Below are 27,171 nucleotides of genomic sequence, written 5' to 3'. Positions count from 1 at the left end.
GGTGATGTCTGCTAAGTGTCTGTACTGTAAGGTTATTTTTTTCCTGTTGTTGATAATGTATTTTGTGAGAGGGTTCCTTGAGCTATGTAAATTTCCTCATCAAACTTTCACCTCTCTCGAGCTCCTGTACTCTGCACCTTGGTGCGTCCCTACAGAGATGGCCTCGTCACCCCTCCCGGATTCCAGTGCCCTGTGAGCACACCCTCCGAACACCTCGCAGGGCCGTCCTCCTGCGTGCGTACTTTCCTCACCCTGTTTATGGTCTGACAGCAGACACCGGGCAGCTGCCACCACCCGCTCCACGCGGCGGCCCTCGTCGCCTCCCCTGGGCTTGGGCACCTCAGGCCAGGCTGCCCTTACGTGCATATGCCCACCTCACTGTGCTCCAGCTCTGACACCCACTCTGGGCTGCCCCCTGCAGGGATGCCATTCTTGCTCTTCCTGGGCGCTGAGAGCCTGGGCTGGGCTGCGCGCCTTGGTGGACGCTCCTGCTCTGCTCAGGCTCTGCCCCCTGGTGTCAGGCCACTGTCCTTTGTGACCGTCCCTCCCTTCTTCAGTTCTCGTCCGCTGAGCCCCCATGCAGAGTCACCCTCCTGTACAGATGCCTTTCTCCTCCTGCTTGTGCTCTGACATCCTCCTCCCCTTGGATGGGCTCTGATGCCACCCACCGCCCCCAGCGTGACTGCTGACCTTGCTCGGCCCCACCCATTGCCTTGTACGCAGTCAGTATGGAAGGCGGGGAGGGTGAGGGGTGCTCCAGTCTCCTCTTAGTTGTTACATTCTTATCCAGCCCCCCGATGTTTGCTTTCTCGTCTCTGCTTTCTACTTCATAGCTCTTTATATGAGGAGTATAGATAATTTATAGCATTCTAAATATAAACTTAATTTTCTTTCTTTTTTAAAAAAATTTAATTAATTTATTTTTATTTTTGGCTGTGTTGGGTCTTCGTTGCTGTGCGCGGGCTTTCTGTAGCTGCGGTGTGTGGGCTTCTCACTGCGGTGGCCTCTCCCGTTGTAGAGCACGGGCTCTAGGCGTGCGGGATTCACTAGTGTGGCACTCAGGCTCAGTAGTTGTGGCTTACGGGCTCTAGAGCGCAGGCTCAGTAGTTGTGGCGCACGGGCCTAGTTGCTCCATGGCATGTGGAATCTTCACAGGCCAGGGATTGAACCCATATACCCTGCATTGGCAGGAGGATTCTCAACCACCGCGCCACCAGGGAAGCCCTAAACTTTATTTTCTGTAGAGGAAAGTAGATGACTATAATCTGTGACTAAATGTGCAAAACTTAGTTGTTGTAGGCATCACGAAAGAAGTAATCCCTATACATGGGAGTGAAGGCAACATTGCCATTTCCCTCAAAAGGGAAATTGATAGCGCAGATTTCAAAGTGCTTCAGTTCACCTGTTACAGACACAGGTCGTCCTGGCCCTGCCTCCTGGTTTCCAGTTTAGGACGCCTCTCTGCAAGTCACAACATCTTTCTATCCCTGTTTCCTCATCCATAAGATGGGGATCATAAATACTTCATGGGGCTGCTGGGGAGATTAGATGAGATAAAGTATTTGAAAATGCTTTGCAAAGGGTAAAATGCTATGCACATGTGGTTATTTAGTTCTAATTTATTGCATAGTCAAATGGAAATCTGCAGGAAATTAAGTCAAGCATTTTAATTGCACTTGTGATTTCTAGGTGAATTCCCTCTGATTCATAAGGCAGAGAAGAGGTCAGCATAGTTTTTGCTTTTTGCTACCACTTTAAGTCCATTGTTCTGTCACCATTACTCAGTCAGGCAAACACTCCTCTTTTGAAGTCCTGCCCACCCATTCTGCCTCTGTGACATATTTCCACCTCCTTGATGATTTTTACCCCTGGTGTACAGTAGTCCTCCTCACTGCGGTTCCTGCTGTCTGTCATCTTTGGTGACATCAACGTCATTGACCTTATATGAGTTCTGTCATGCATTTACAATTGTTTGTGGTGCAGTTCTGCTCACATAGATCACTGGATAGTATCTTAAAGTGAACGTGTCTAATGCCGAAGTTACACTCTTTTCCTCTGACCTGCTCCTCCCTACAGCTTCTACTTACGTTACTGGTGTCACTCTTTGCATTAGCCTTGTAGGTTAGAAACCTTAAATCTTCACTCTGTCATTTCCCATATCTAATTAGTCACTGAGTTCTTTTGTTTTTGCAGAAACCTCTTTCCCACTGGAGGCTTCCTTTTCCCATAATTAACAGCCTACCTCTGTCCCTTATTACCTAATCTCTGAACTATCGGTATAGCCTTCTTCAAGGCCAGTGTTAGAACCTTGGCTTGGCAGGTTCCAGCATGGGCCTCTCTTGAATAATTGGATGAAGAGAGGGCCCTTGGGGTCAAAGTCAACTCTGAGGGGCCAGCCCTTCCAGATGAGCCATTTGGATGCTATAGAACATGTCTCCAGAGACCTTACGAACCTTCAGATGGTTGGGATCAGGCTTGGGGAAGAAGCTCTGCCTTGTCAGGCCCAGACTCGTGCCTGAAAGCCTCTAGAATCTAGGAAGACCTGATGTTTAGAATATGAGTGCCATTATCAAAATACAGCTACTGTTAATATTTTGGTATATTTCCTTCTAATCTATTTTTTTTTAATTTATTTGTTTTATCTATTTATTTTTGGCCGCATTGTGTCTTTGTTGCTGCGTGTGGGCTTTCTCTAGTTGTGGCCAGCAGGGGCTGCTCTTCAGTGCGGTGCGTGGGCTTCTCATTGCAGTGGCCTCTCTTGTTGCGGAGCACGGGCTCTAGGTGCGCGGGCTTCAGTAGTTGTGGCTCGCGGGCTCTAGAGCACAGGCTCAGTAGTTGTGGCACACGGGCTTAGTTGCTCTGTGGCATGTGGGATCTTCCCAGACCAGGGCTCGAACCCATGTCCCCTGCATTGGCAGGCGGATTCTTAACCACTGCGCCACCAGGGAAGCCCTCTAATCTATTTTTAATGCATAAGGTTTTTACTTTACTTTTTCTATATATGTATAAATTTCATAATGTATTAAATGAAAAAATTATTTCTGTGATAATTTTGTAAGTGTAATTAAAAAAAATTATCAGTACACAGCATTCCATAGAATGAAAAGTTGCTGCTGTTATTTGTTCTTGTTAGAACAAGAAGATCCCCTGGAAGAAATATCAGATTCTCTATCAGAGCTTGACCCCAGCTTCTGCTGAAAGTAGTATTTCTCTAGAGTTAACTTTTTTTTTTTAAATTTATTTATTTATTTATTTACTTACTTACTTACTTATGGCTGTGTTGGGTCTTCGTTTCTGCGCGAGGGCTTTCTCTAGTTGTGGCAAGCGGGGGCCACTCTTCATCACAGTGCGCGGGCCTCTCACTATCGCGGCCTCTCCTGTTGCGGAGCACAGGCTCCAGACGCGCAGGCTCAGTAATTGTGGCTCACGGGCCCAGCTGCTCCGCGGCATGTGGGATCTTCCCAGACCAGGACTCGATCCCGTGTCCCCTGCATTGGCAGGCAGATTCTCAACCACTGCGCCACCAGGGAAGTCCCTAGAGTTAACTTTTTGATTGCTGACAAGAACTAGTCTGTTTGCCCTGGAAGTTTGGTCTTGATGCGTACTCATTAACGCGGCTTTCTGCTGCCCTGATCTTTGCTACTTTGCTCATTTGTTCATTCATGCATTTCCCCTCCCCCCTCCCTTTCTTTCTTACTCTCTCTCCCTGCCCTGCCTTCCCCTCTTTGCTTCTCTCACTCCCTCCTTCTCTCTCTCACTCCCTTCCCTTCCTCCCTTCTTTCCCTCTATCCACAATAAGAGCATATTTTCTTCTAAGTCCTCAGCTTGGCTCTGGGGATGTAAAGGTGAATAGACAATTGAGGGACTCATACTAAAGGGGGGACACATTTATGAATCTTTGCCAGGATGTGCCGCTAGCTCATCTGTGCACACACGGGGAGCAGTGCCTTACTCTTTCTGAAGAGGGTAGAGAAGGCTTCCTGGGGTGATGACATGTACCTGAGTTGTGAAAGGTGAGTAGGAGTTTGCTAGGGCAGGTGGGTGGAAGAGACATTTAGGCAGAGGGCACAGAAGTGAGAACAGTGGTGATGGTGTGGCTCAAGCTTATCTGTAGTATTTTGTTATTGTTGTTGTGTTTTTTAAGCAGTTTTATTGAGGTAATGATTCTCCTACCATACACCATTTGAAGTGTACAATTAAGTAGTTTTTAGTGTATTCACAGCATTGTGCATTCATCACCACAGTCAATTTAAAACATTTTCATTGCCCCAAACAAACTGCTTTAGCTGTCACCCCTCAGTCCTCCTTGCTCACTTTCCCAGACCTGGGTAATCAACAGTCTGCTTTCTGACTCTTTTGACATTTCATTTAAGTGGAATCATATGACGTGTGTTCCCTTGTGACTGACCTCTTTCACTTATCAGGTTTTCAAGGTCCATCCGTGTTATAACATGTATCACTACTTCATTTCTTTTTATTGCCTAATAATATTCTGTTTTATGGATATACCACATTTTGTTTCTCCATTCATCACCTGATGGATGTTTGGGTTTTTCCTACTTTTTGGCTATTAGGGATAATGCTGCTATGGACATTGATGTACAATTTTTTGTGTGGACATATAGTTTTATTTCTCTAGGCTATACATCCAGAAAAGGAATTTCTAGATCATATGTTAACTCTATGCTTAACAATTTGAGGAACTGCCAGACTGTTAGCTATACTAATAGTCAAATTAGCCATACTGTTTTACATTCTGATCAGCAGTGCATGATGGTTCCAATTTCTCTATGTTCTCGTCAACACTTGTTATTATTTTATTTTATTTATTTTTATTATAGTCATCCTAGTAGATGTGAAGTGGTAACTCCTGGTAGTTTTGCTTTGCATTTTCCTGATGGGTATTGATGTTGAACATCTTTTCATGTGGTGATGATTTATTTGTATATCTTTGGAGGAATGTCTATTCAGAGCTCTTGACCATTTCTAATCAGATTATTTGCCTTATTTAAATCATTGAATTGTAATAATTTTTATATTGTCTCTGGTGTTTTGAAGCAAAATTAAGACTAGAATACTTTACTTTGGACTTTAAGTAGAAAATGACTCAATCAAAAGTTTGAATCACCTAAAAGAAAGAAAATTTAAATCTGAAAAGTAGATTTGGAGATAGGGGATATTAATATTAATTTTCAAAAGTGGTAACATTAATATATTCCACAAGTCAAATTCTAGTTAAATGATCTTACTCTTTTTATTAAGCTAATTCTCCCTATTTATGTGCCCTGGTGTCAGATAATCAAATACTCGCTTCTCTTAGGAAGTCCCCAGCTGCTCTGACAAATGGGCAAGGTTTTCTAATCGTTTCCTAATCGATTTCTTTCCCAAATTATCCTTTAAGGCAATGGTTTTTCTTCTCTTTGTCTCTTATTCTTTGTCTCAAATTGGTAAAACATACTTGTAATTTTAGAAAGTTTGATACTGTCATTTGGGGATATTATTTATGAATATCTGTCAATCAATTGAACAGCAGTTATTGGATGCCCGCTTAGGTATACAGTTGGCTCACTTTGTTTCTCTCCGGGAGTCATAGTCAAAATATATAACATTGGTGTGGTGTGGGCATTAACAAATCCAAATGGACACTGGCTTTAAAGTACTTCACTCACAGTCAGTTTCATTATTCCAGTCATAGATCTTTGTCATTCTTCTTTGTACTTTGAAGTCCAGTGAACCTATGCCTAGTCCATAGCTTTATTTTTGATCTGGATCTTTCCTCCCTTGGCAGTATCCTATGGATATTTCTCTTTTGATTACCAAACTGGTAATTGTTTTGACCCAGTAAGTTTGCTGGGTCAAAATCCTAGAAGTAGCTCTGGTATTAGCGATAATAATATTCAGCAGATAACCTAAACTTCCCTTCAAGGAGATACTTCTGTATTCCAGAATTGGTCATGGAAGTGTACCATTCCAAGCAGATGAATCAAGTTATCGATTTGTGCTAAACAGTTGAGCGTTGTATATAATCTGAATGGAGACCAGATGTTTTGCAAATTTGCTAGTGAGTGGTTTCTCTAGGTTGTTATGATTTGCTCTTTGGCTAAACAGAACTCTTTTCAATGTACCACTTGTAAAATGTTTGAATCAGGAAGGAGATTTTCCATGGAACACATGACTGTAAAGATACAATTGGACTAGTCGGCTGCTCTGAAAAGCCACCTTTTCATCGTCCCCGAGACGGGCTCCCTGTCCACTGCAGCCGCAGGTCTCTATGCCTCCTCCGCAGACGTGGACTCAGGCTGCTTCATCGCCAGAGTCCCCAAACTGGGGCTTTCTTTTTTGTCTGCTGCCTTGGATCTCCGGTGTGCCCCACCACGTCAGACACGGCCATGGACACCAGCTCTGAGATCATCACCAAGGACTTAAAGGAGAAGAAGGAAGTTGTGGAGGAGGTAGAGAGTGCAAGAGGTATACTGCTAATGGGAAGGCTAAGGAGGTAAATGGGGAGGAGGAGGCTGCCAGTGAGGTCGAAGAAGGTGGGGAGGGAGTGGAGGAGGGGGAAGGAGGCCGTGGGGAGGAAGAGGGTGGACTGAGGACAAGGAGGCTGAGGCAGCTATGGGCAGATGGGCAGCTGAAGGTGACGAGGATGACAGTGTTGACACCAAGAAGCAGAAAACTGATGAGGATGACTCGACAGCAAAAAAGAAAAAGTTAAACTAAAAAAAAAAGGATGCGGGGGAAGGCCGCCCTGAGCCATTCACTCCCCACTTCCTCTCTCAGAATCTAAACATGATTACCTTGGAGGACAGAGGCCCCCAGGCTGCCCACTGCGGGCAGAGTCACCTGCAGGTGACGCGTGCTCCCCACCACCCAACCAAACCCACAACGTGATTTGCAACAGGAGAAGAAAAACACCCAGATCTTTCAAGGTCCTGCTTCTTTTCTTAAAGGTGACATGGAAGACAAACTTAAGGTTACCAAAGAGGAAAACCGGGGTGGGGGGGATGAATTAGGTGTTTGCTGTTAATATATACACACTACTATATGTAAAATAGATAACCAACAAGGGCCTACTATAGCACAGGGAACTATATTCAATGTCTTGTAATTACCTATAATGGAAAAGAATCTGAAAAAGAATAGATTTATATATATATCAATATGTATATATTTGTATAACTCAATCACTTTGCTGTACGCTTGAAACTAACACAACATTGTAAATCAGCTATACTTCAATTAAAAAAAGAAGTGCTTTCAAAAGGAAGATTTGTTTGTATTTTAATTTGCATTTTTATTTTTGAACATACTGTTAGGGGTCAGCCATTTTTAATGATCTTGGATGACCAGACCAGCCTTTGGAGTGTTCTCTGTCCTACTTCAGACTTTACTTGTTGTGTGACCATGTTCATTATAATCTCAAAGGAGAAAAAAAAACTGGTTAAAAAAAAAAAACAAAGCAAAAGCAACAACAAAAACAGTCTTATTCCCAGGATGCCAGTAACTTTTTTTGGGTATGTACTTAGCTGTACTATAAGTAGTTTTATGAGATGGTTATAAAGGCCAAAGATAAAAGATTAATTTTTTCCCCTTTTTTTCTCTATGAAGTGACTGTTTATTTTTTTTGGTCTGTTGATGTATGTGTGAAACACTATTGTCCAACAATAAACTGAAATTTTATTTTACTGAGTTCTTTAAAAAAAGAAAAGATACAATTATATTTTTTTAAACAACTCTATTTTTGGGTTTGTATCAAATTCTCAATAATGAATTATTTTCTCCTTACCAAAATATAGTTGCAGTTGGCTGCCAATAGTGTGTATCTTATTCACCCAGTTTTCATTGTCCACATGTGTAGATTATCCATGATAATCTAGTTAAAACAAAACAACTCTTGCTTCCCTTTGGTTCATTGATAGTTTTCATAATTGCCGTAATGGCAGCCATAGGGAGGGAGGAGACTTATACAAGGGTGGCAGCTGTGGAGATAAATAGCAGACATATTCACATTCTTTGGAGGTAAAATCCTTTGGGAGTTGTTGGATTTGCTGCGGGAGATGGTGAGGTGAAAGGAATGATTAATGGTGACTCCCAGGTTTCTGGTTCCAGCATCTGAGTACACCTAGATGTACTCTTAGATCTGAGATGCCATTTATGGAGATGGGGAATTCTGGAAGATGGAAGGTTTAGTCATTTGCCTGCTGGCTCTCAGTTTCAATTCCCTGATTTCCTCTGTTCTCTGTATTGCATGGAACTGCATTTCAGTCTCCTTGCCTTTTGGCTTTTGTGGTTAGCTTTGGCCAATAGGAGGCGCTAACGGAAGCCTGGCGGATGGAGTAGGGAGAAAGTAGGGTGGTTTCCTCCCACTCCTGTTGCTCTGGGTCAGGTTCCAGGAAGTGGCAGCTTCATTCCTGTGGCTTCAGTCCCTATCAGGCAGCTCCTCTGTTCGTTGCGGTGCTGCTTTCCGACGGCAGCTCCTGTTGCTGCTCTTGCCTCTGCCAGTGATCACAGCTTCTGGGCTCTTCCAGTCAGTCCCTCCAGCCCTTAGGCTGATGATGGTTTCCTGCTGTTACTCATCTCCTGGTTGCTTCACCCTTCCCCATTTGGTGAAGACATTTGGTGGCTTGGCTTTTCCATCGCCCACGTAACCACACTTCTGTATTAATTTTTCTGTATCTTTACGCCTAGAGTGGTTTCTGTTTTCCTAACTAGAACCTGAAAATTTGAGAGTTCAGTTTTGGAAATGGTCTGTGTCCAGTTTAATATTTTTTCAGTCTGTTCCAGTGGAGATGTTACTAGATGAGTTGTATAGTGAGTTCAGATGGATGTCTGAACCGGGAGAATAAATTTGGGTATCACCTCTCAGTGCACTGGTAGTATTTAAAACCATGAGAGGTATGGTTGGAATCATCCAGTGAATAGATGACAAGGGAACCAAAATCTAGTCCTAAGGAACTCTACTTCATGGAGGGCAGATGGGAATGGATAAAGTAGAGCAGCCAAGGAGGTAGGAGGAAAACAGGAGAGTGATGCTATCCACAACGTAAAGAAAAAAGTGTTTGACTGCATGGTGCGCTGTCTATGGCATTTGACATCCATTCCCTTGGTGAAAGTGGTTTCCGGGGAATGGAGAGTGGTTGAAGGTCTTCATCAAAATGAAGTGGTGGAAGAGTGGATGGGGGGTGGCAGAGTATATCTGGTACAGAGAGACACGTCTTTCCAGATGTTTGACTATGGAAGCGAGTAAAGAAATGGGAAGATAGGAGGATTAAGACAAGCTACAGTTTTTACAGTTGCTTTTTTACTTTGAAAATGCTAAATTTTTGAATAGGTTCAAAAATAAAAAATAAGTTATACAAGGAAAAAATCTTCCTCTTGTCTCCCATCAGTCCTATTCGACTCCCTCCTCCCCATCCCAGCCATTGCTATTTGTTTCTGATGTACATCCAAAAATTTTTTTAATATGAATACAAGCAAATGTGAATATGTATTCTCAGTTTCCAGTGGTAGCATAGTATATATATATTTTTTAGTGTCTTATTATTTTCTTTGAACAATGTGTCCTGAAGATCTTTTTATATTAGGACTTCGAGGTTATTCTTTTTTTTTTTTTTCTTTTGTAAGTAGCTTATAGGAGTCTTAATTCTTTTTTTTTTTTAAAGATTTATTTTTTTATTGATTAATTGATTGATTGATTGATTGCTATGTTGGGTCTTCGTTTCTGTGCTAGGGCCTTCTCTAGTTGTGGCAAGCGGGGGCCACTCCTCATCACGGTGCGCGGGCCTCTCACCATCGCGGCCCCTCCTGTTGCGGAGCACAGCTCCAGACGCGCAGGCTCAGTAATTGTGGCTCACGGGCCCAGCCGCTCTGCGGCATGTGGGATCTTCCCAGACCAGGGCTCGAACCCGCGTCCCCTGCATTAGCAGGCAGACTCCCAACCACTGCGCCACCAGGGAAGCCCAATTCTTTTTTTTTTTAATTTAATTTTTATTTTATATTAGAGTATTTACAATGTTGTGTTAGTTTCAGGTGTATGGCAAAGTGATTCAGTTATACATATACATTTATCCATTCTTTTTCAGATTCCTTTCCCACATAGGTTATTACAGATTACTGAGTAGAATTCCCTGTGCTATACAGTAGGTCCTTATTGATTATCTATTTTATATATAGTAGTGTATATATGTTAATCCCAAACTCCTAATTTATCTCTCCCCACATAGGAGTCTCAATTCTGAATAAACTAAAATGTCTTTAGTCAGTCACCTTTTGCTGTTAGAAATAAAGCTGCAATTAATGACTTTGCATCTGTGAAAGTACGTTTGTCATAGCTAAATTCTTGGAACTTCTTGGTCAGAGGATATGCATTTGCCATTTCGGGAGATCATGTCAAATTGCCTCCGTAGCTGGTGGCCTAGTTTATATTCCCACCAGCAATGCGTGAGAGTGCCTGTTTCCTCACAGTTACATCAGTTCAGTGTGTTATCAAACTTTTGGGATTTCGACAATATAGGAAGTGAAGAAAAATGGTACAGTTTTTTTGGGGGGTGCAGTTTTAGTTTTCATTGATTAAGAATGGGGTTCAACATCTTTTTGTATGTTCAAGAGCCGTACGTGTTTCTTCCTTTGTAAATTGTTCATATTCTTTGCCCACTTTTTTTCAATTAGATTTTGGTCATCTCAACATTTGAATTTTACTTATTAGGCCTGAGGGCCTAAAGGCTCAGTGTGGCAGGAACATAGTAGCATACAAGGTGGGCTTAGGATAGAGGGGTGGGGACCAGATCATGCAGTCCCCTCTAAAGTCCATTTGGTGTATTTATTGCTTCTTAGTTTACAAACCTATTTAACACCTAGAAATAGATATCCTTTGGGGGATTCTTTAGACACAGTTACTTCTGAAGTAATTATATATCGGGATCAGCAGAGCAATTTAATCTGGAAAGAGAATGGGGGAATATTAGCAGTGTTCTGTTCTACATAGTAAGTAAACGGTCTGTCTGTCTAGCGCTCTGATTTTGATTATGACCAGGTCTGTTTCGCTATATAATTAATCTTCAGTAGTTACTGGTAGAGTTTTGCCAGCTATTATTTTTCATTTAGGAGAAAAAAATGTTCTTTTCCCTTCATACAGTAAACAGAGTTCAAGCTGACCCTTAGTTTCCTCATCTTATTTCTGCGAAGCGCTCAGCATGACTGTTTTAAAAGAACAAACTCATTATGCGTGTAATCTCCAAGCGTAAGTGCTTTCTCCAGGAGCTGCTATGTTCTACTTCACTCAGAAACATGCCGAACAGTCACCAACACTGCACAATGGAGGAGGGTCAGTTCTTGCTATACGTATTTCAGCGAGGGAGCTAGAGATACTCTGTCAGCCTGTCTCTCTTTCATTTCTCCTCTTCATCTTTCCTACACCTTCTTTTTCTCCCTGTCTTCTCCCCAGCCTCCCACTCCTCCAAGCCTAGCTGGTTAAAGGGAGCATTCTTTGTCATGGATCACTTTGCTTTTATAAAAGAGATTTTGAAAGCATGGTTACTCCATGCTGTGCGTTTCCACAGTCCCTATAAAGAACAATAAATGAAATGTGGAAGGAAAATATGAATCTGTTGACTAGAATTTTTATTTTGCCTTTTATTGGTTTTAAGATGTTTTTCAATATGCTCCTTAAAGGTGCTTTAAAATTTTTGTATTATAGCATGCTCTATTCTCTGAGTTTTTAGTAGGCATCCAATGGTTTGTATTACATAAATAAACTCCCAGCTGTGATTAAACATAATGGACATTTAAACTGTTTGGACTTGCCTTGCCTTCCAGAGTTCTGTGGTAAAAAATTCCCCCCAAATGCTGTTGGGTCCAAAATAATCAAGACTTTTCTCCCTCTTCGTTTTGTTTTTAGTGGATTTTTATTTGTATCAGCTTGCTTAGCTGCCTTACTTAAATTATGGATTTAAGTAGTTTAAGGCTCCTCTTACTGTGTGAGGCTGCTCCTCTAGTTGACTTTCAGATGGAACAGTTGTGTAAGGTAAATGGTTTATTGTGGGTACTGTTGATATGAACCATGCCCATCTCTTCTGTAATGCCACCGTTATGCAGAAGGCTGCAGGGGGAAGGGAAGATTGGTTGCTTTGAAAGTCGGCCTGTGCTCTGCAGTAATGCTCCTGCACTCAGTATTTTTCTTTTTTTGAATTTTTGAATTTTATTTTTTAAAAGTTTTTTTATATAGCAGGTTCTTATTAGTTATCCAGTTTATATGCACTGAGTATTAATTCTTTCTTTACTTGCCTGTTTCCCACTGATAACGGAAGGCCAAGAGCTGACATGTTCAAGATCTTGGAAATTTTGGAAATAGCCAAACAGCTCCTTTTGAAGCCTGGTTATTTGTCTTATTAGAAGTAGTATCATGAGGCAACCTCAAGGTCATGTAATACATTTTTTACTTTGTTTTTAGGTATTGTCTATATTATTTTTGATCAAGAAGCAAAGAGCCCCTAATGAGGCATTCTAATTTCCTTAAATTTACAGTCTCTGAAGTCAGTTTGTCTGGATTTCTCATCCTGGCCCCCTCTCTTACTGTGTGATTTTAGGCAAGTTACTTATCCTTTCTAAGCCTTAGATTCCCTCTCTGTAAAACTGGAGTAAAAGTTGAACCCACCTCAAATTGGGAGGATTAAATGGGGAAAAAAAAAAGGAGTATGACGTGCTTGGCTTATTGCTGGGTACATAATATGTACTCAATAATGTTAGCTATTATCATTATTGCTAATCAGATTTTTATTACTTTGGATTTAGAAGTAATTTATCTTGTATACATAAAGAAATAGTTTGGAAAGTAAATGCGTTTCGATTAAAACAAATAATAGTTTTTTTCTCCATCCTCACACTCAAAGTGGGTGGTGTGTCAATGACCATCATTTTCTTGGTTCAGTGAGTGCAAAAGCTTTTAGCAGTGGGGAGAAAAGTCCCAGAAAATGTATATCAGGTCACTGTTTTCATGATGGATCACAGCAGGAAAATAGTTTATGTTCTTACCTTAAAATGAAAGAACACTATTGATTCTGAGCCCTATGAAAAAGGATATTAAAAAAATTTTTTTAAAGGCTTGATTAGTTTTTTTTAGTTTAGTTTAAATGCTGTTAGAAATTCAAACAATGCAGACGGAGGTAAATTAAATATTAATGTGTCCCTTCTCAGGGTTAAACTTTATAAAATTATAAAAGTAATATCCATGCAAGTTTAAACAAAAAAAAGAGAATATAAAAGTGCATATTAAGACCATATTGGAGGCCAGCTGAACCTTCATCTTATTTCCAAGGGCAAACACCTCAAACATTTTCGTATTTATGCTTCGAGAATTTTTTTTTTTACACTTAGAACAGGATTTCCTCTTTTTCCATTTTAAAACACAAGTGAAATACAAGACCTACTCTTCACTTTGCTTTCATCTGATGATATAACACAGATTATTATAAATTAGTACTTACAGATTTATCTTGCTTTTTTAACAGCTGAATGGCATTTTAGATGCAGTCTCATAATTTATTTAACCAGTCTCCTTATAATGGATATGTAGGCTTTCTAAGTTTTTTGCTTTGTCAGTAATCTTTCATGTGAATTTTAAAATTTATATGTGTGTACATATATATGTATATGTATATGTGTGTGTTTGTATATAAATATGTGTGTGTGGTACAAGTATCCTACAAGCATGTGTAGGAGAAATTCTCATGCACATTTAAATTTTTGACAGCTATTCCCATGTTGCATTCCAAAGAGTTTCATCAGAATAGACTCCATCAGCAGAGTAGAGCTTGCCAGCTTCCCCATTCCTTTGCTAGCACTAGGTAGTACCATACTTTCTAATATTTTCCAATTTGGTATGAGCACAAAGGATCTTATTTCATTTCGCATTAAAAAAATTCAGTGAGATCAGTGTATATCGGAGTAAAGTTCTAATAGAGCAAACATCTAAATGTAAAACCCTATGTGTATTAAACTAAAACATGGGTGAATTCCTTAATAATCTGGAAGTAGAGGAAACTTTCTAATTATGACTGAAAATCTGGAAGCAGTAAGAGAAAAGTTTGATAGATTAGCAGATACAAACTATTATATATAGGATGGATAAACAACAGGGTCCTACTGTATAGCACAGGGCATTATATTCAACATCATGTGATAAACCATAATGGAAAAGAATATGAAAAAGAATATATATATGTATAACTGAGTCTCTTTGCTATACAGTGGAAATTAACAGAACATTGTAAATCAACTATACTTCAATAAAATTAAAAAGAGAGAAAAGTTTGATAAATTTGATATCCTGAATATAAAAAAGCATGAAGAAACTATAAAAAAGTAAAAAACAACATATTGTAACTTCTATCATAGACAAAAGATTAACATCCTCTTTGTGTGTGTGTGTGTATATTTGTATTTGTAAATTAAAACTAGAGATTAAAATGACTATTTATCCTGATAGAAAAATGGGCAAAAGATCTGAACAGATGGAAAACGGGGGGAAAAAACCCCCAACTCTGCAAAGGCCCTTAAACATGTGAAAAAACGCTCAACTCATTCTTAATAAGAGAAATGCACAGTTCAAATCCTGCTGGCTTCCTGTTTCTTACCGCATTGCCCAAAGTACAGAGGTTTGATAGCACACTCCGTGGGTGATACTGTCGATAGATGGGCAGTCTCGTGCATTGCTCATGGGAATGTGAAGCCATGCACCCCTTATGGAGGGGAATTTATCCTTTGACCCAACAGTCACACCTTTTTGGACTTGATTCCACAGGTAATCTGGGAAAAATACAAAAGGATATATGTACAGTGCTATTCATTGCAGCGCCATTTGAAATAATGAAAGACTGTAAGTAGTCAAATCTTGAGGTCTAGATTCCATCTGGCTAGACTCAAGTGTGTAGCTTTTTACCCCAGTACTGATATCCCAGCTCTGGCATTGGCAATATTTGGCTTATGTGCAGATGATTTTCAGCTGCATGTCACGGGTTAACAAGGACAAGTGTTAGAGGACAGGTCTCACGGTAGGTAGAATTGTTTCCTGGGTCTTCTCGAAGTCTGTGCTTCCAGTCTTGGTGCCTTCTTACTGCCTTTCCCTTCCGTGGTCCGTTCTTGCCCATTTCCCTAGTCCTGTCCCCTGTGTTCTCCTCTCTAATTCTGTTTCCCTGTCCCAGGCACTGGAGAACCTGACATGGATGCTCTGATTAAGGCAAGAACATAAGCTGTTAACCTTCTCTTAGCAGATAGTTAACCCAGTAACCTAATTACCTACTAGCAGTAGGATGTTTGAACAATTATTTTATTTGGGGTGGTGAGGTTCTAGAAACTGCACGTCTTCTGGTATTTCCCGATTGTTCTAGATGCTGCTGCTCTAAGGTAGACATGCCAAATACTAGCTTATTTCTTCTGTTTCACATGCATCGCACCCCCACCCTGCCTCCTATATTAATGTTTGAAGTTGGGATGTATCTTAAAACTTAAAAGAACAGAGAATAATGTTCCACCTCTCTTGAAGAGCTGTTACAAAGTTGGTTGTGTTTCTTATTGTTGATGGCATCTTAAAACCCAGGAAATGTGTTCATAGGGGGCAAAACATGTGGAATCAGCATTACTTATTGGCAAATAGCCATATACGATTTTCCTCCTCACTCCCCTTTTGTAGTGAGTTTGTTTTCTGTGTTATTTAAAAACCTTAAAAAAGGGCCTTTGCTGGGTGATTGTAAGTTGGCACAGAGCAAGCAAGTACTCAAAATTGAGAAAGGAAAATGAAAAAGGGTGGAGGACCATCTTATTTTTTTTGGTAACAATACTAATATTTATACAGATCTCTTTCTTGAACTCTTAGCATTTAACACAATTGATTATTTCTTTTTAATTTAATTTAATTTATTTATTCATGGCTGTGTTGGGTCCTCGTTTCTGTGTGAGGGCTTTCTCTAGTTGCGGCAAGCGGGGGCCACTCTTCATCATGGCGCGCGGGCCTCTCACCACCGCGGCCTCACTTGTCGCGGACCACAGGCTCCAGACGCGTAGGCTCAGTAACTGTGGCTCACGGGCCCAGCTGCTCTGCGGCATGTGGGATCTTCCCAGACCAGGGCTCGAACCCGTGTCCCCTGCCTTGGCAGGCAGACTCTCAACCACTGCGCCACCAGGGAAGCCCTGATTATTTCTTTTTAAAGTACTTTCTTCTCTGGATTTCTATGACACCATGCTCCCTAGTTTTTATCCTCTTATCTTATTGGCTGTTCCTTTTCCATGTCCTTTTCTCATCTCAATTCCATCAGACCATTGAACAACCCGATGTTCTGTCTTCTGCTTTTTCTCTCTCCTTTTTCCCCCCACCCTATATTCTCTCCTTAGGTGAGCACATCCATTCCTGTAAATTCAGATATCTTTTCAGGGTTTAGATTCTCCCATTTGTGTCTCCAGCCTGGAAGACTTCTGTGAGCTTTGGTTTCATATATACAAATGGCTGATCAGTATTTCTAGTTGGACATTTAATAGGGATCTCAAACACTACATGGCCACAACAGAACTACCAATTCTCTGTTCCCCAAATCCGTGCCTTTCCAAACCTCCCTCATCTCAATAAATGGCATCTCAGTAACTGATGCTCAGGCCAGAATCCTTTCCACGTGTTTAGGGATCCTACATGATTCCTTCTTGCACGACTCATACCTTATCTAATGGTGAATTCTTTAAATTCTGCCTCCAAAACATGCCTCCGTTCACTTCTCATTCTTGCCATTGCTATAATCCCAGGTTTCCATGGTCTTTCACTTACTCTTAGACCAGTGTATCAGCTTCCAACTGATTTTCTTGCCTTTAGTTTTTTTCCCCACTTCTTTTACTTTTACCCCATCTACAGACTTAATTCACAGTGTTTCCAGAATGGGATTTCTGAAGTAGGAATTAGTTCATGTTTGAAACCCAGTGGTGACTTCTCATTACTCTTAGAATAAATGTAATTTTCTTAACTTGCCAATATTATCTGGTTCCTGCCTACCTCTTGGACCTTTCTCTCCCTGTGTCCAATCACACTGGTCTTCTCTCTGTTACTGGAACATGACAAGTTTGGGCCTGTTTCATGGCCTCTGCACTTGTGCTATTTTCTCCTTGGAATGCTCTTTCTTCTGATCTTTGCGTGGCAGATTCCTTCCCATTGTTTAAGTCTCAACTCAGATTTAAGCTTCCAAGGGAGACTTATTTTGACCAGCAACCCCACAATTATTCTCTGTTCATTACTCTCTTTAATCATCTTAATATCATTGACTGGTACCTGAAATTGTCTTGCTTATTTCTCTGTCTTTTGTTTTGATCAGACTTCCTCTTTAAGGCTGTAAACTCCTTGAGGGTGGAAACTGGCTTCACTCTCATATCCCTAGTACTTAGAACAGAGCCTGACACATAGTAAATCCTCGCTGTGTTTTGGTAGTTGACTGATTTATGCTCGTAAGTAGAACAATCTTTTGACAATATTAAGTAAGATATATTAGCACAAAACTGAGTTCGGAAATAATTGGATAAGAAACTCCTGTGTTGGGCTTCCCTGGTGGTGCAGTGGTTGAGAATCTGCCTGCCAATGCAGGGTACACGGGTTCGAGCCCTGGTCCGGGAGGATCCCACATGCCGCGGAGCAACTAGGCCCGTGAGCCACAATTACTGAGCCTGCGAGTCTGGAGCCTGTGCTCCGCAACAAGAGAGGCCGCGATAATGAGAGGGCCGCGCACCGCGATGAAGAGTGGCCCCCACTTGCTGCAACTAGAGAAAGCCCTCGCACAGAAGCGAAGACCCAACACAGCCATAAACAAACAAACAAACAAACACCAAAAAGTTAAAAAAAAAAAAAAAACAACGGCTGCACATTCCCCAATTAAAAAAAAAAAAAAATCACAATGCCTGAGAGTGAAAGGCCTTTCGGTTTATTTAAAAAAAAAAAACAAAAAACTCCTGTGTTCATCAGAGAAGGGACATTGTCTTTTTGGGGGTGGTTACCAAAAAGTTAGGTAATTTTGTGGGCATTTTGGTATATTCACAGGATTCCTGTTGATTGCAATTACTGGATCACCAAGCAGTATTCACTTTATTTTGTAAGTCAGTACATTTCAACATTGGCAAAATTCCAGACAGCGTAGAATAATATGCCTTATTTATTGCTGGAGTTCTCCTTGAGAGGGCTTTTGTTGAAGTATGGGGAGAGTTGTCTGATGATTTTATGGTGACTGAAGAGAAGAATGTGCCAGGATACAAAGTTGGCATCTGGCACAGATAGTTCTGTCTTTTGATTTTTGTTTGTTTGTTTGAAGTAAATCTGTATCTCTGTATTTTTATCATTAGCTAACAGACATCCATGACTTTTTCTTATGTGCATAATACATTGCTCATAGTATTGCTTCATCTTTCAAAATTCAACCTTCATTCAGTAAATACTTATTTAATGAGTATCTACCATGTACGAGGCACTGTAATAAGTGCTGGGGATATGGCTGTGAATAAGATAAAGTCTCAGCCCTAAATATTTGTTAAATAAATTGATGACTTTCTTGGAGTTTATTTCAGAGGATTGGTATGGCCTTCAGAGCTTTAGGAAATTGGTAGATGGCATCTAACAAACCATATGCATGTGGTCCCACACATTATCCCTCTGTCATCTTTTTTCTTGTACCTACTTGTACATTGTCTAGTGTTCTATGGTTATTTGAATGTCTGTTCTGTGCCCATCACTGTGTTAGGCCCTGGACATTCAGAGAGCAGCAGAAAAAAATGTTGTCTTCAGTGTCTCTTAAATAGTAATAAAGACAGGCTGGAAAAATGAACTATTTTAATACAGAATTGTAAAGTGCAAGAATAGTCTAGACACAGTCTACTGTGGGAGTGCAGAGAGGAGGCATCTCACAAACATCAAGCTGAAACTGAAGGATGAATAGGAGTTAGCCAGGTGGATAGGCAGGTGAAAGGGGTATGAGCTGTCATTCTGTGAAGAAAATAAAGGTATTCTAGGCAGATGGGATAGTGCAAGCTTGAGGAGTTTGGTTTGGTGTGGCTGGAAGGAGAGACGAATATAGGGAGAAATGAATATCGCAGTTGAGGAGGTGGAGATCTGGATAGGTCTTGAATACCAATTGTAAATCACTGTAAGATTGAAAAGGTACTACGATCAGATTGCTACTAGAGGATTATCTTTTAGGTGGCATCGTGGAGACTAATTTGGAGGGAACTAGAAGAGGTAGGTGAATGCTCGTCATTTCTAAGTTTGAGCAGGCAAGTGGTGTAATCAGATCGCTGTTTTACGAAAGGCCACTCTGGCTGCTGGGTGGGAAAATAGACGACTGGGTGAGGGTGGGGAGTATGAATGGAAGGAGGGAGACGAGTTAGGAGGGATCCTAGTATTCAGCTGATGTATAGTAATGAGGAGCTTTCCTTTTCAAGAATTGAGGATCTTACCTCTTTGTAAAAAATTTACCATTTTTATAATAAAATGTGGGGGGAAAAGGTTTTGCCAAGTTACTAGAAGCTTGGATGTGCTCACCATCCCTCTCGTGTAATGCTCTCACTGGAAGCTCCATTCCCAGGTAGAGAATGTACACACAGACATCCATATGTCCTTAGTTCTTCATGTCTTTTGACCTTTGCTTCTGTTCTTATTGAAATACCATTGAAGGTGCTGCAGTTTTCAGCTTTGGTTTTCCTTTCATTGTGGTAATCCTATTTTAATGTATAAGTCCTTCTAGGCAGCAAGGTTGTTGGAATAGCATCAAGCACTTCAGGCATTTATGAATTCATTTTGAGGGACTTCCCTGGTGGTGCAGTGGTTAAGAATCCGCCTACTAATGCAGGAGACATGGGTTCTAGCCCTGGTCCAGGAAGATTCCACATGCCACGGAGCACCTAAGCCCGTGCACCACAACTACTGAGCCTGCGCTCTAGAGCCCGCGAGCCACAACTACTGCAGCCCGTGTACCACAACTACTGAAGCCCACGCGCCTAGAACCTGTGCTCTGCAACAAGAGAAGCCACCGCAATGAGAAGCCCACGCACCGCAACGAAGAGTAGCCCCCGCTCACCACAACTGGAGAAAGCCTGCGCATAGCAATGAAGACCCAGTGCAGCCATACATACATACATACATGCGTACATAAATATTCATTTCGATAAATGTGATGGGTTTGGTTTGGGTAATTTGTTGTGTTGCTGGTGAGTTTGTTATAGTGTATAACAGTATCTAATCAAATTAGTGAGGAATAAAAGGCTCACTTTGATGTAAATCATTAACTTTTTCAAAGAAGACAAACAATATTTTTAGTAACATCTCAAGCTGAAGAATATTCAGTGTATAATACATGTGCTTGAAAAATATTAACACACAGCCTGAAAAAGGGGCAATTAATTTCATGTTCAGAGGTAAGATTAGGCCGGTTTCACTTTAGTTTTTGGAAGTATTAAATACTCGCAAGTATTCACAATGTTCGAAGAAAATGCTTATCCTCTTTATATTTTAAATGAGAAGATAATAGCACAGGTTATATATTTTAATATTTATTTCTCACCAATGTTTCCATGTTGAAGCAGTTATCTACTATATTGTAATTGCCTGTTTACTTGACTCTACCCACTAGCTCTCTCTCCTCTCCCCCTGCAGTCCCAGTGCCATCTGAGTAAGCACTTGGATATTTTTGGCTGATTAAATGTGATACTTACTTTTCTTTTTCATATTTATCTTTTTAATAGAAAATGCATCAGAGGCAGACTTATGGCTCCTGAATAGTTGTACTGTAAAAAATCCGGCTGAAGACCACTTTAGAAACTCAATTAAGTAAGTGGAAGTTGATTTTTTTCTTATCTTTTATAAGTGATGTAAGAATTAATTTTCAGGAAATTAGCTTTTAAAAGATTCCTAACATTACAAATACTCAGTATGTTATCAACAAAAGTATGAGTTGGACTTTGGGCATTATACTGTTTTGAATTTATCTGATAAGGAATGAAACTTTAAGGTAGACTTTTCTAATAGGTATTTGAGTATTTGTGAAGTTAGCTAATAGGTGATTTGAATATCTGTCAAGTATTAACAACATACTTTCCTCAGGGAATCCAGTCTCTACTTTTGAAACTATCCAAAGCAGTCCTTACCTCTTTTCTCTTCCCTGTCCATTAGCACTGTTCTAATAATGCCTGGCCATCAAGGGAAGTACAGTTTATTGGGGGAGCGGGCATGTAATCCATGGTTCTTGAATTGTTCTTCAAGTTACAGTGAAAGAGGTATCTTTTTTTCACATCTCTGAATCTTACTCCACCCACTCCACCCACTTCTTACAACCTTCATTCTATAAATTATTTCCTCATTCACCTCTATTTTCATCTCTCCAGCGCCATTGGTGCGTTTTCATTGGTATTTAAACAAGCTCAGATCTACTCAGCCCCATACACCCCTTTTAGCTCTGGTCCTGTTTTTCTTCTTGCCTTTCCCAAGAGACTTTTACAACTCTTGGCCGTGCTGCGCGGCACGTGAGATCTTAGTTCCTGGACCAGGGATCAAACCCCCTGCAGTGGAGGCGCGGAATCTTAACCGCTGGACCGCCAGGGAAGTCCCCTGAGAGACTTCTTAAGATTTTTCATTTCCTGACTTCACTCTCAAACTCACCCTGCACCACATTGGTTTTATTGTCAAATATATCATACATAAATGAGTTTATGAAACATGTACAGTTTAAATAAGCTTAACAAACTTAACACCTAATATCTACCACCCAGCATAAGAAATAAAGCATTGCTGAGACCTTAGAAACTGCCCCGTTGTCCCTCTTTCAGTCATATCCCTGAGATGTAACCTTTATCCTGACTTTTGTGGGTCATTCCCTTCCTTTTATTAGTAAATTTATCGTCTATTAAATATATCTCTAAACAATGTGTTGTTTAGTTTTGCCCTCTTTTAAACTTCATTTATTGGACTTATACTGTTTGTGTTCTGAGATTTGCTTCTTTTCCTTAACATTTTGCTTTTAGATTTATCCATGTTGATGGATGTAAAATAACTGGCCATTCATAGTATTTTACTGAATGAATTTGTCACAATTTATCCATTTTATTATTGAAAGAGTTTTGAATTTTCCCTGTGTTTTGCTTTCACGAGCACTGCTGCTCTGAATATTTTGAACACGTATTCTGGTGCGGATGTGCAAGAGTTATTTTAGGATATGTACCTAGGAATTATGGGTCACAGGTGTGTGCATATTCAAACTTCTAGGTAGCGATGAACTTTTCCCCCAGCGGATGTACTGGCGTTCACTCCCACCAGTCATGGAGGTGTGTGGTTGCTCTCCACTCTTGCCAGTACTTGATATGGTCAGGGTTGTAAATTTTTGCCAATCCGGTGGTGGCGATGGTATCTCAATGTGGTCTTAATTTGTGTTTCTGTGATTACTAGTGATGTTGAGCATCTTTTTATATGTTTATTTGCTATTTAGATTTTCCTTTTCTGTGAAATGGCTTTTTAAATATTTTTCCCTGTTATTTTTTTATTATTTATTTGTGGGAATACATTAAATGTATTCTATATACTAATCCTTACATATTACATATGTTGTATCAATTGTGGCTTATCTTTCACTTTCTTTTATGGTATCCTAGGATGAAGAGAAATTCTGGCTTAAAATTTATCAACCTTTGCCTTTGGGTCTGTGCTCTTACTGTTTAAGAAGTCTTTCCTTACTCTGAAGTTAAGATAGTCTATGTATTTTCTTCTAAAAATTTCATGGTTTTTACTTCTTACATTTAGGTTTATAATTCATCTGGGGTTGATTTTTTTTTTTTTTGGTATGATACCAGGAAGAGGATCCCATTTTATTTATTTATTTTCTGTGTAGACTCCGACTTTTTCCAGTATCATTTATTTTTTGAAAACCTGTCCTTTCTCCTTTTATCTATATATTATCCACTCTGTCATAGGCTGAGTGTCCATAGATGGTTGGGTCTGTCCGTGGGCTCTCTATTTGGTTCCACTGATCTATTTCTTTATTTTGGTGCTTATTCTACTACTGCTTACCTGACATAGTCATAATTAGTATAGATTTATAATAAGTCTAGATCTAGTTTGATAGTGGGAGTGCCTTTTTGTTCTCCAGTTTGAAGGAAGACATGTTTTTGTTTTTGAACATGCTGTATTTGAAGTTACAGCTAAATATTATAATAAAGTAATGGATAATATTTGATTTTTATCAAGTATCTATGTGGCAGGCACTGTTCAAAGTGCTTTACATCAATTGGATATTATCTAGTTTAATTCTTGCAGTCTACCAATGAGTTGTAGGTTCCAATTTTATTTCTATTTTACAGATGAAGCAGCATCTGTTTTGCAGATGAAGTTCTCCAAAGCTGTTGAGTTCATAAGTGGTGGAGGTGGGATGTTAACCTAGGTAGTCTCACTAGAGCCTGTGCGATGTTAAATTTAATACCAGGTAAAGAAGTCAGGTAAGCAGTTATAGAATTGAGGCAGATATCAAAGAGGCAACACTAGAGGTACAGATTTTGTATTGTTTCCATAGAAGCGATAGTTGAATATGATGGTTTCCTCAACTCAGAAATCATGGAAGGAGCAGAGAAGAGTTGTTACCTGAACGATGGTGGGAGGCTTAGGAGGGTGGTAGTGATGTGAGATGGAACAGGGGAGTTAGGGTCATGGTTAGGACCAGAAGAAGGGAGAATTAAACCAAGAGCAGAGCACGATGTTTACCAGGTGCTGCTTATTTTCAAAGAATGCCTTTTATGGGAAGTCTGTCATGTTCCCTGATTATCTACTTTTTCTCCTATAGGAGAGGCCTAAGATACAAAGATATTTTAGTGCTACTGATAGCCTCTAAGTACAAAACCCAGAGAATTCAGTTTGTGTGATTATCAATTTTAAAATGTGATTAACGGATACACTTCTAGACTGTTTCTAAAAGTTTACTTAAAAACTCAAATATAACTTGTGTCAATGGGTTTTCTTATATAAACTGTTGTGAATGCGGTTCAGGGTAATGATACGGTGTTGGAAAGATTAAGTGAGGTAATCACTTAAGATATGTTTGTCATTTTAACACTACAAAGCTAGTGGTAGAGAGCACAGGTTTCTTTAATGCACTATTCTGCTGGCTTGAAAGAAAATTTAAAAACAGTATTATAGGTGATTAAGTCTTTTTTTAAATGGTTTTGAAAGCTTTTGATAATCACAACTAGTTCTTGTTAACATAACACCTAAGCTAAAGTTGAATTTGTTTCCAGAATAAATATAATCCTGTAGAAGGCACAGTAACAATTAACATTGAGAAAATGTCAAATTCAAGTGACATTTATACATTTAAAGACTTTCAGTGAAAGATTACCTACTCTTGTCAAGCATTTTGCTTTATTTAAATGTTCCCCCCCTTTCACCACTGTCTCCTAGCAAAGCAAAACAAAGAAAAATAGTTCATAAACTTTATTACACCTTCAGTCATGTGACACATTTGTCTTCTCTCAACCTCTAGCTCCATCCTTTCCCTTCCGCCTCCTCACGAGCATGCATTTTTTTCCTCCATGACAGTGAGGCAACATTTAAATTCAAGGAGACCCTGATAGGGTGTTTCATCTCTCCTTGTTCAGCTGCACCTAATGCATTATGCTCATATTCACCCATTTTCAGGATGGGTTGGGGGCTATTTTTTTCTAACCTGAACCCCCTACAAATAATGATTGCTTCACTTTGCCACTTATTTCTGAGTGTTTGCCATCATTTCTGATCATCTGCTTTTGTCTCTCTTCCAATGTACTCTTTTTTTTATGACTGTAGAAATTTTTTTTATTGAAGTATAGTTGATTTACAATGTTGTGTTAATTAATGCTATACAGCAAAGTGATTCAGTTATACATATATATACATTCTTTTTTTATATAATTTCCATTATGGTTTATCATAGGATATTGAACGTCGTTCTCTGTGCCATATGTATTTTTGATATTTAATAGTTGTTTGTCTGTTATCAACTCATTTTATTTCTCTTGAGTTACCAGGCAGTAGACTTCTTGTTTTAACAGGAGAAAAGAAAGAAAACTGAGAGATTTACTATCTTTCATGTAATCAATGCATAAGATCCCAGAATTGTAAATTTGTGACAAGACAGCCAGGGCCTTTTTTTTTTTTTTTTTCTCTTGGTGGTGGTGGTCAAAAGTATTAGTTTTGCAACTTCACAGTATAAAAAATATTGGGAGTATTATTTAACCTTGGTCACAGAGAACATTGGCTTAAAATTATTTGGAAATTTTCATTTTATACAGTAATGCTGATAGTAAATCATTCTATTTTAAAGTAATTCCTTAATCTAGTCCAAGTTACATACCTGGCATGAAAATGCATACCTGTTAATCCATAGGCTGTACTGCTCAGTACTTTCTACTAGTTGATCTAATTACTAAGGTTTTACAGCGTTTGTATTATTGATGTTCAGATTGATAAAACAGTAGGAGTTTTAAGTAGTAAAAAAGGAGTTAAAAATGATTTTTTTGGCTGCCTTTTGAACTTTGAAATGTTAAATGCTATTGCCTTTACTAATTTTGAAAAAATCTCTAATGAGCCCCATGTTTTGTGATGGCAGCCTGTAGTATGCATACTCTTTCCTCTTGAGCATTTGCCAGTTGCCCTGTCCTTGTTTTATCCATTAAACCAATTTGATTTAGACAATATGGCCTTAAACTTGAGGGGTTCTTGAGTAAACGAAAAAGATCAAAAGTTTCAAAAAAATAAAATTTGCTCTTAATGAGAGTATCAAATAAGAAAACTCCTTTGGTTAGTGCTTTATAGAAATGTGGGATCTTTTCCATGCCACCTAAAGGAGGTCATTCAGAGGCTGGTGAAAATAAACACGTCTTGTGTGTTCTATATAAATGACAGAAAGAATAGCCAGCTTGCTTTGATCATGGCCTGTCAACCTCTGTTTGACCTTGTGCGTTATTAACCCAAATGGGCACTGTGGTTTAGCCACACTGATAGTAGACAGACGAGTCACTAGTTCTTTGAACCACCTTTGCCTGTAGAAATAAATGGTAATGTTGAAGGGATGGTTTAGATATCTCAGTGAAATTACTTGAAAGAACAATGGAAATATAAGGAGAAATGGACAAAGAAGAAAAGTGTATGTTGAGACAGAGGATAACCTGCTTTGTATGATATCTTCTGTTTAAAGGAGGGCTCTTTTTAGAAATAGCATTCTGTTGATCAAGTAAATTATTGGATGTTCACTCCTATTATGAAAAGATTTTTTGCTTTATGTGGATTTAACTTTGAGTTCTTCATTGTAAATTGAAGTTGGGAGAGGCATCAGAATATTATTTCAACTTGAATTTGTAAAATAAATTGCCTTCAAAAAAGCTGACTTATTAAGAACAGAGAAGTGCTTTCCTTTTCAGTTAGTAATTATACAGTTTAAAAAAAGAAAAATACTCAACTGGTTCTGTTTTTAACTAGATTTGTTAGTAATCAGGTTATCTTTATTTTTTTAATTAAAAAAATTGGCATTGGGAGATAAAAAATAATACTAGGTTTTAGTTTGGCCTTTTGCAAGAAACAGGTTAGATAACGCAAGTTCTTTTGTTAAACTTATTTTTTAATGTTGTAGGTTGTGGATTTTTCCTTAAAACTTAGATTTTTTTTTTCCTTTTTTTTTTTTTAAACATCTTTATTGAAGTATAATTGCTTCACAATGGTGTGTTAGTTTCTGCTTTATAACAAAGTGAATCAGCTACACATATACACACGTTCCCATATCTCCTCCCTCCCGCATCTCCCTCCCTCCCACCCTCCTCATCCCACCCCCCCAAGGCGGTCACAAAGCACCGAGCTGATCTCCCTGTGCTATGTGGCTGCTTCCCACTAGCTATCTATTTTACATTTGGTAGTGTATATATGTCCATGACACTCTCTCACCCTGTCACATCTCACCTCTCCCCCTCCCCATATCCTCAAGTCCATTCTCTAGTAGGTCTGTGTCTTTATTCCCATCTTGCCACTAGGTTCTTCATGACCTTTTTTTCCCCTTAGATTCCATATATATGTGTTAGCATACTGTATCTGTAAAACTTAGATATTTTAATTTTGGCTTTTCTAGTATGAAATGGCTTTAGTTCAGTAGCACTTTT

At 39.5% G+C, this 27,171-nt stretch overlaps 1 protein-coding gene across 4 annotated transcripts in view; it reads left to right on the top strand.

Annotated features, from left to right (window-relative positions):
• CDKAL1 (CDK5 regulatory subunit associated protein 1 like 1) overlaps positions 1–27,171 on the top strand; it is a 669,276-nt gene that overhangs the window by 86,531 nt on the left and 555,574 nt on the right. For all 4 annotated transcript variants that reach the window (XM_007197148.2, XM_057555487.1, XM_057555486.1 and 1 more), the window contains one exon: positions 20,752–20,836. In XM_007197148.2, the coding sequence (XP_007197210.2) occupies positions 20,752–20,836 (85 nt within the window). The remainder of the gene's footprint in view (positions 1–20,751; positions 20,837–27,171) is intronic.

The sequence above is a fragment of the Balaenoptera acutorostrata genome, chromosome 10 (genome assembly GCF_949987535.1).
Source record: "Balaenoptera acutorostrata chromosome 10, mBalAcu1.1, whole genome shotgun sequence".
In the NCBI taxonomy this organism is placed as follows: domain Eukaryota; kingdom Metazoa; phylum Chordata; class Mammalia; order Artiodactyla; family Balaenopteridae; genus Balaenoptera; species Balaenoptera acutorostrata.
Note: the sequence above shows the minus strand (reverse complement) of the source record. Positions and strands in the feature narration are given on the sequence as shown.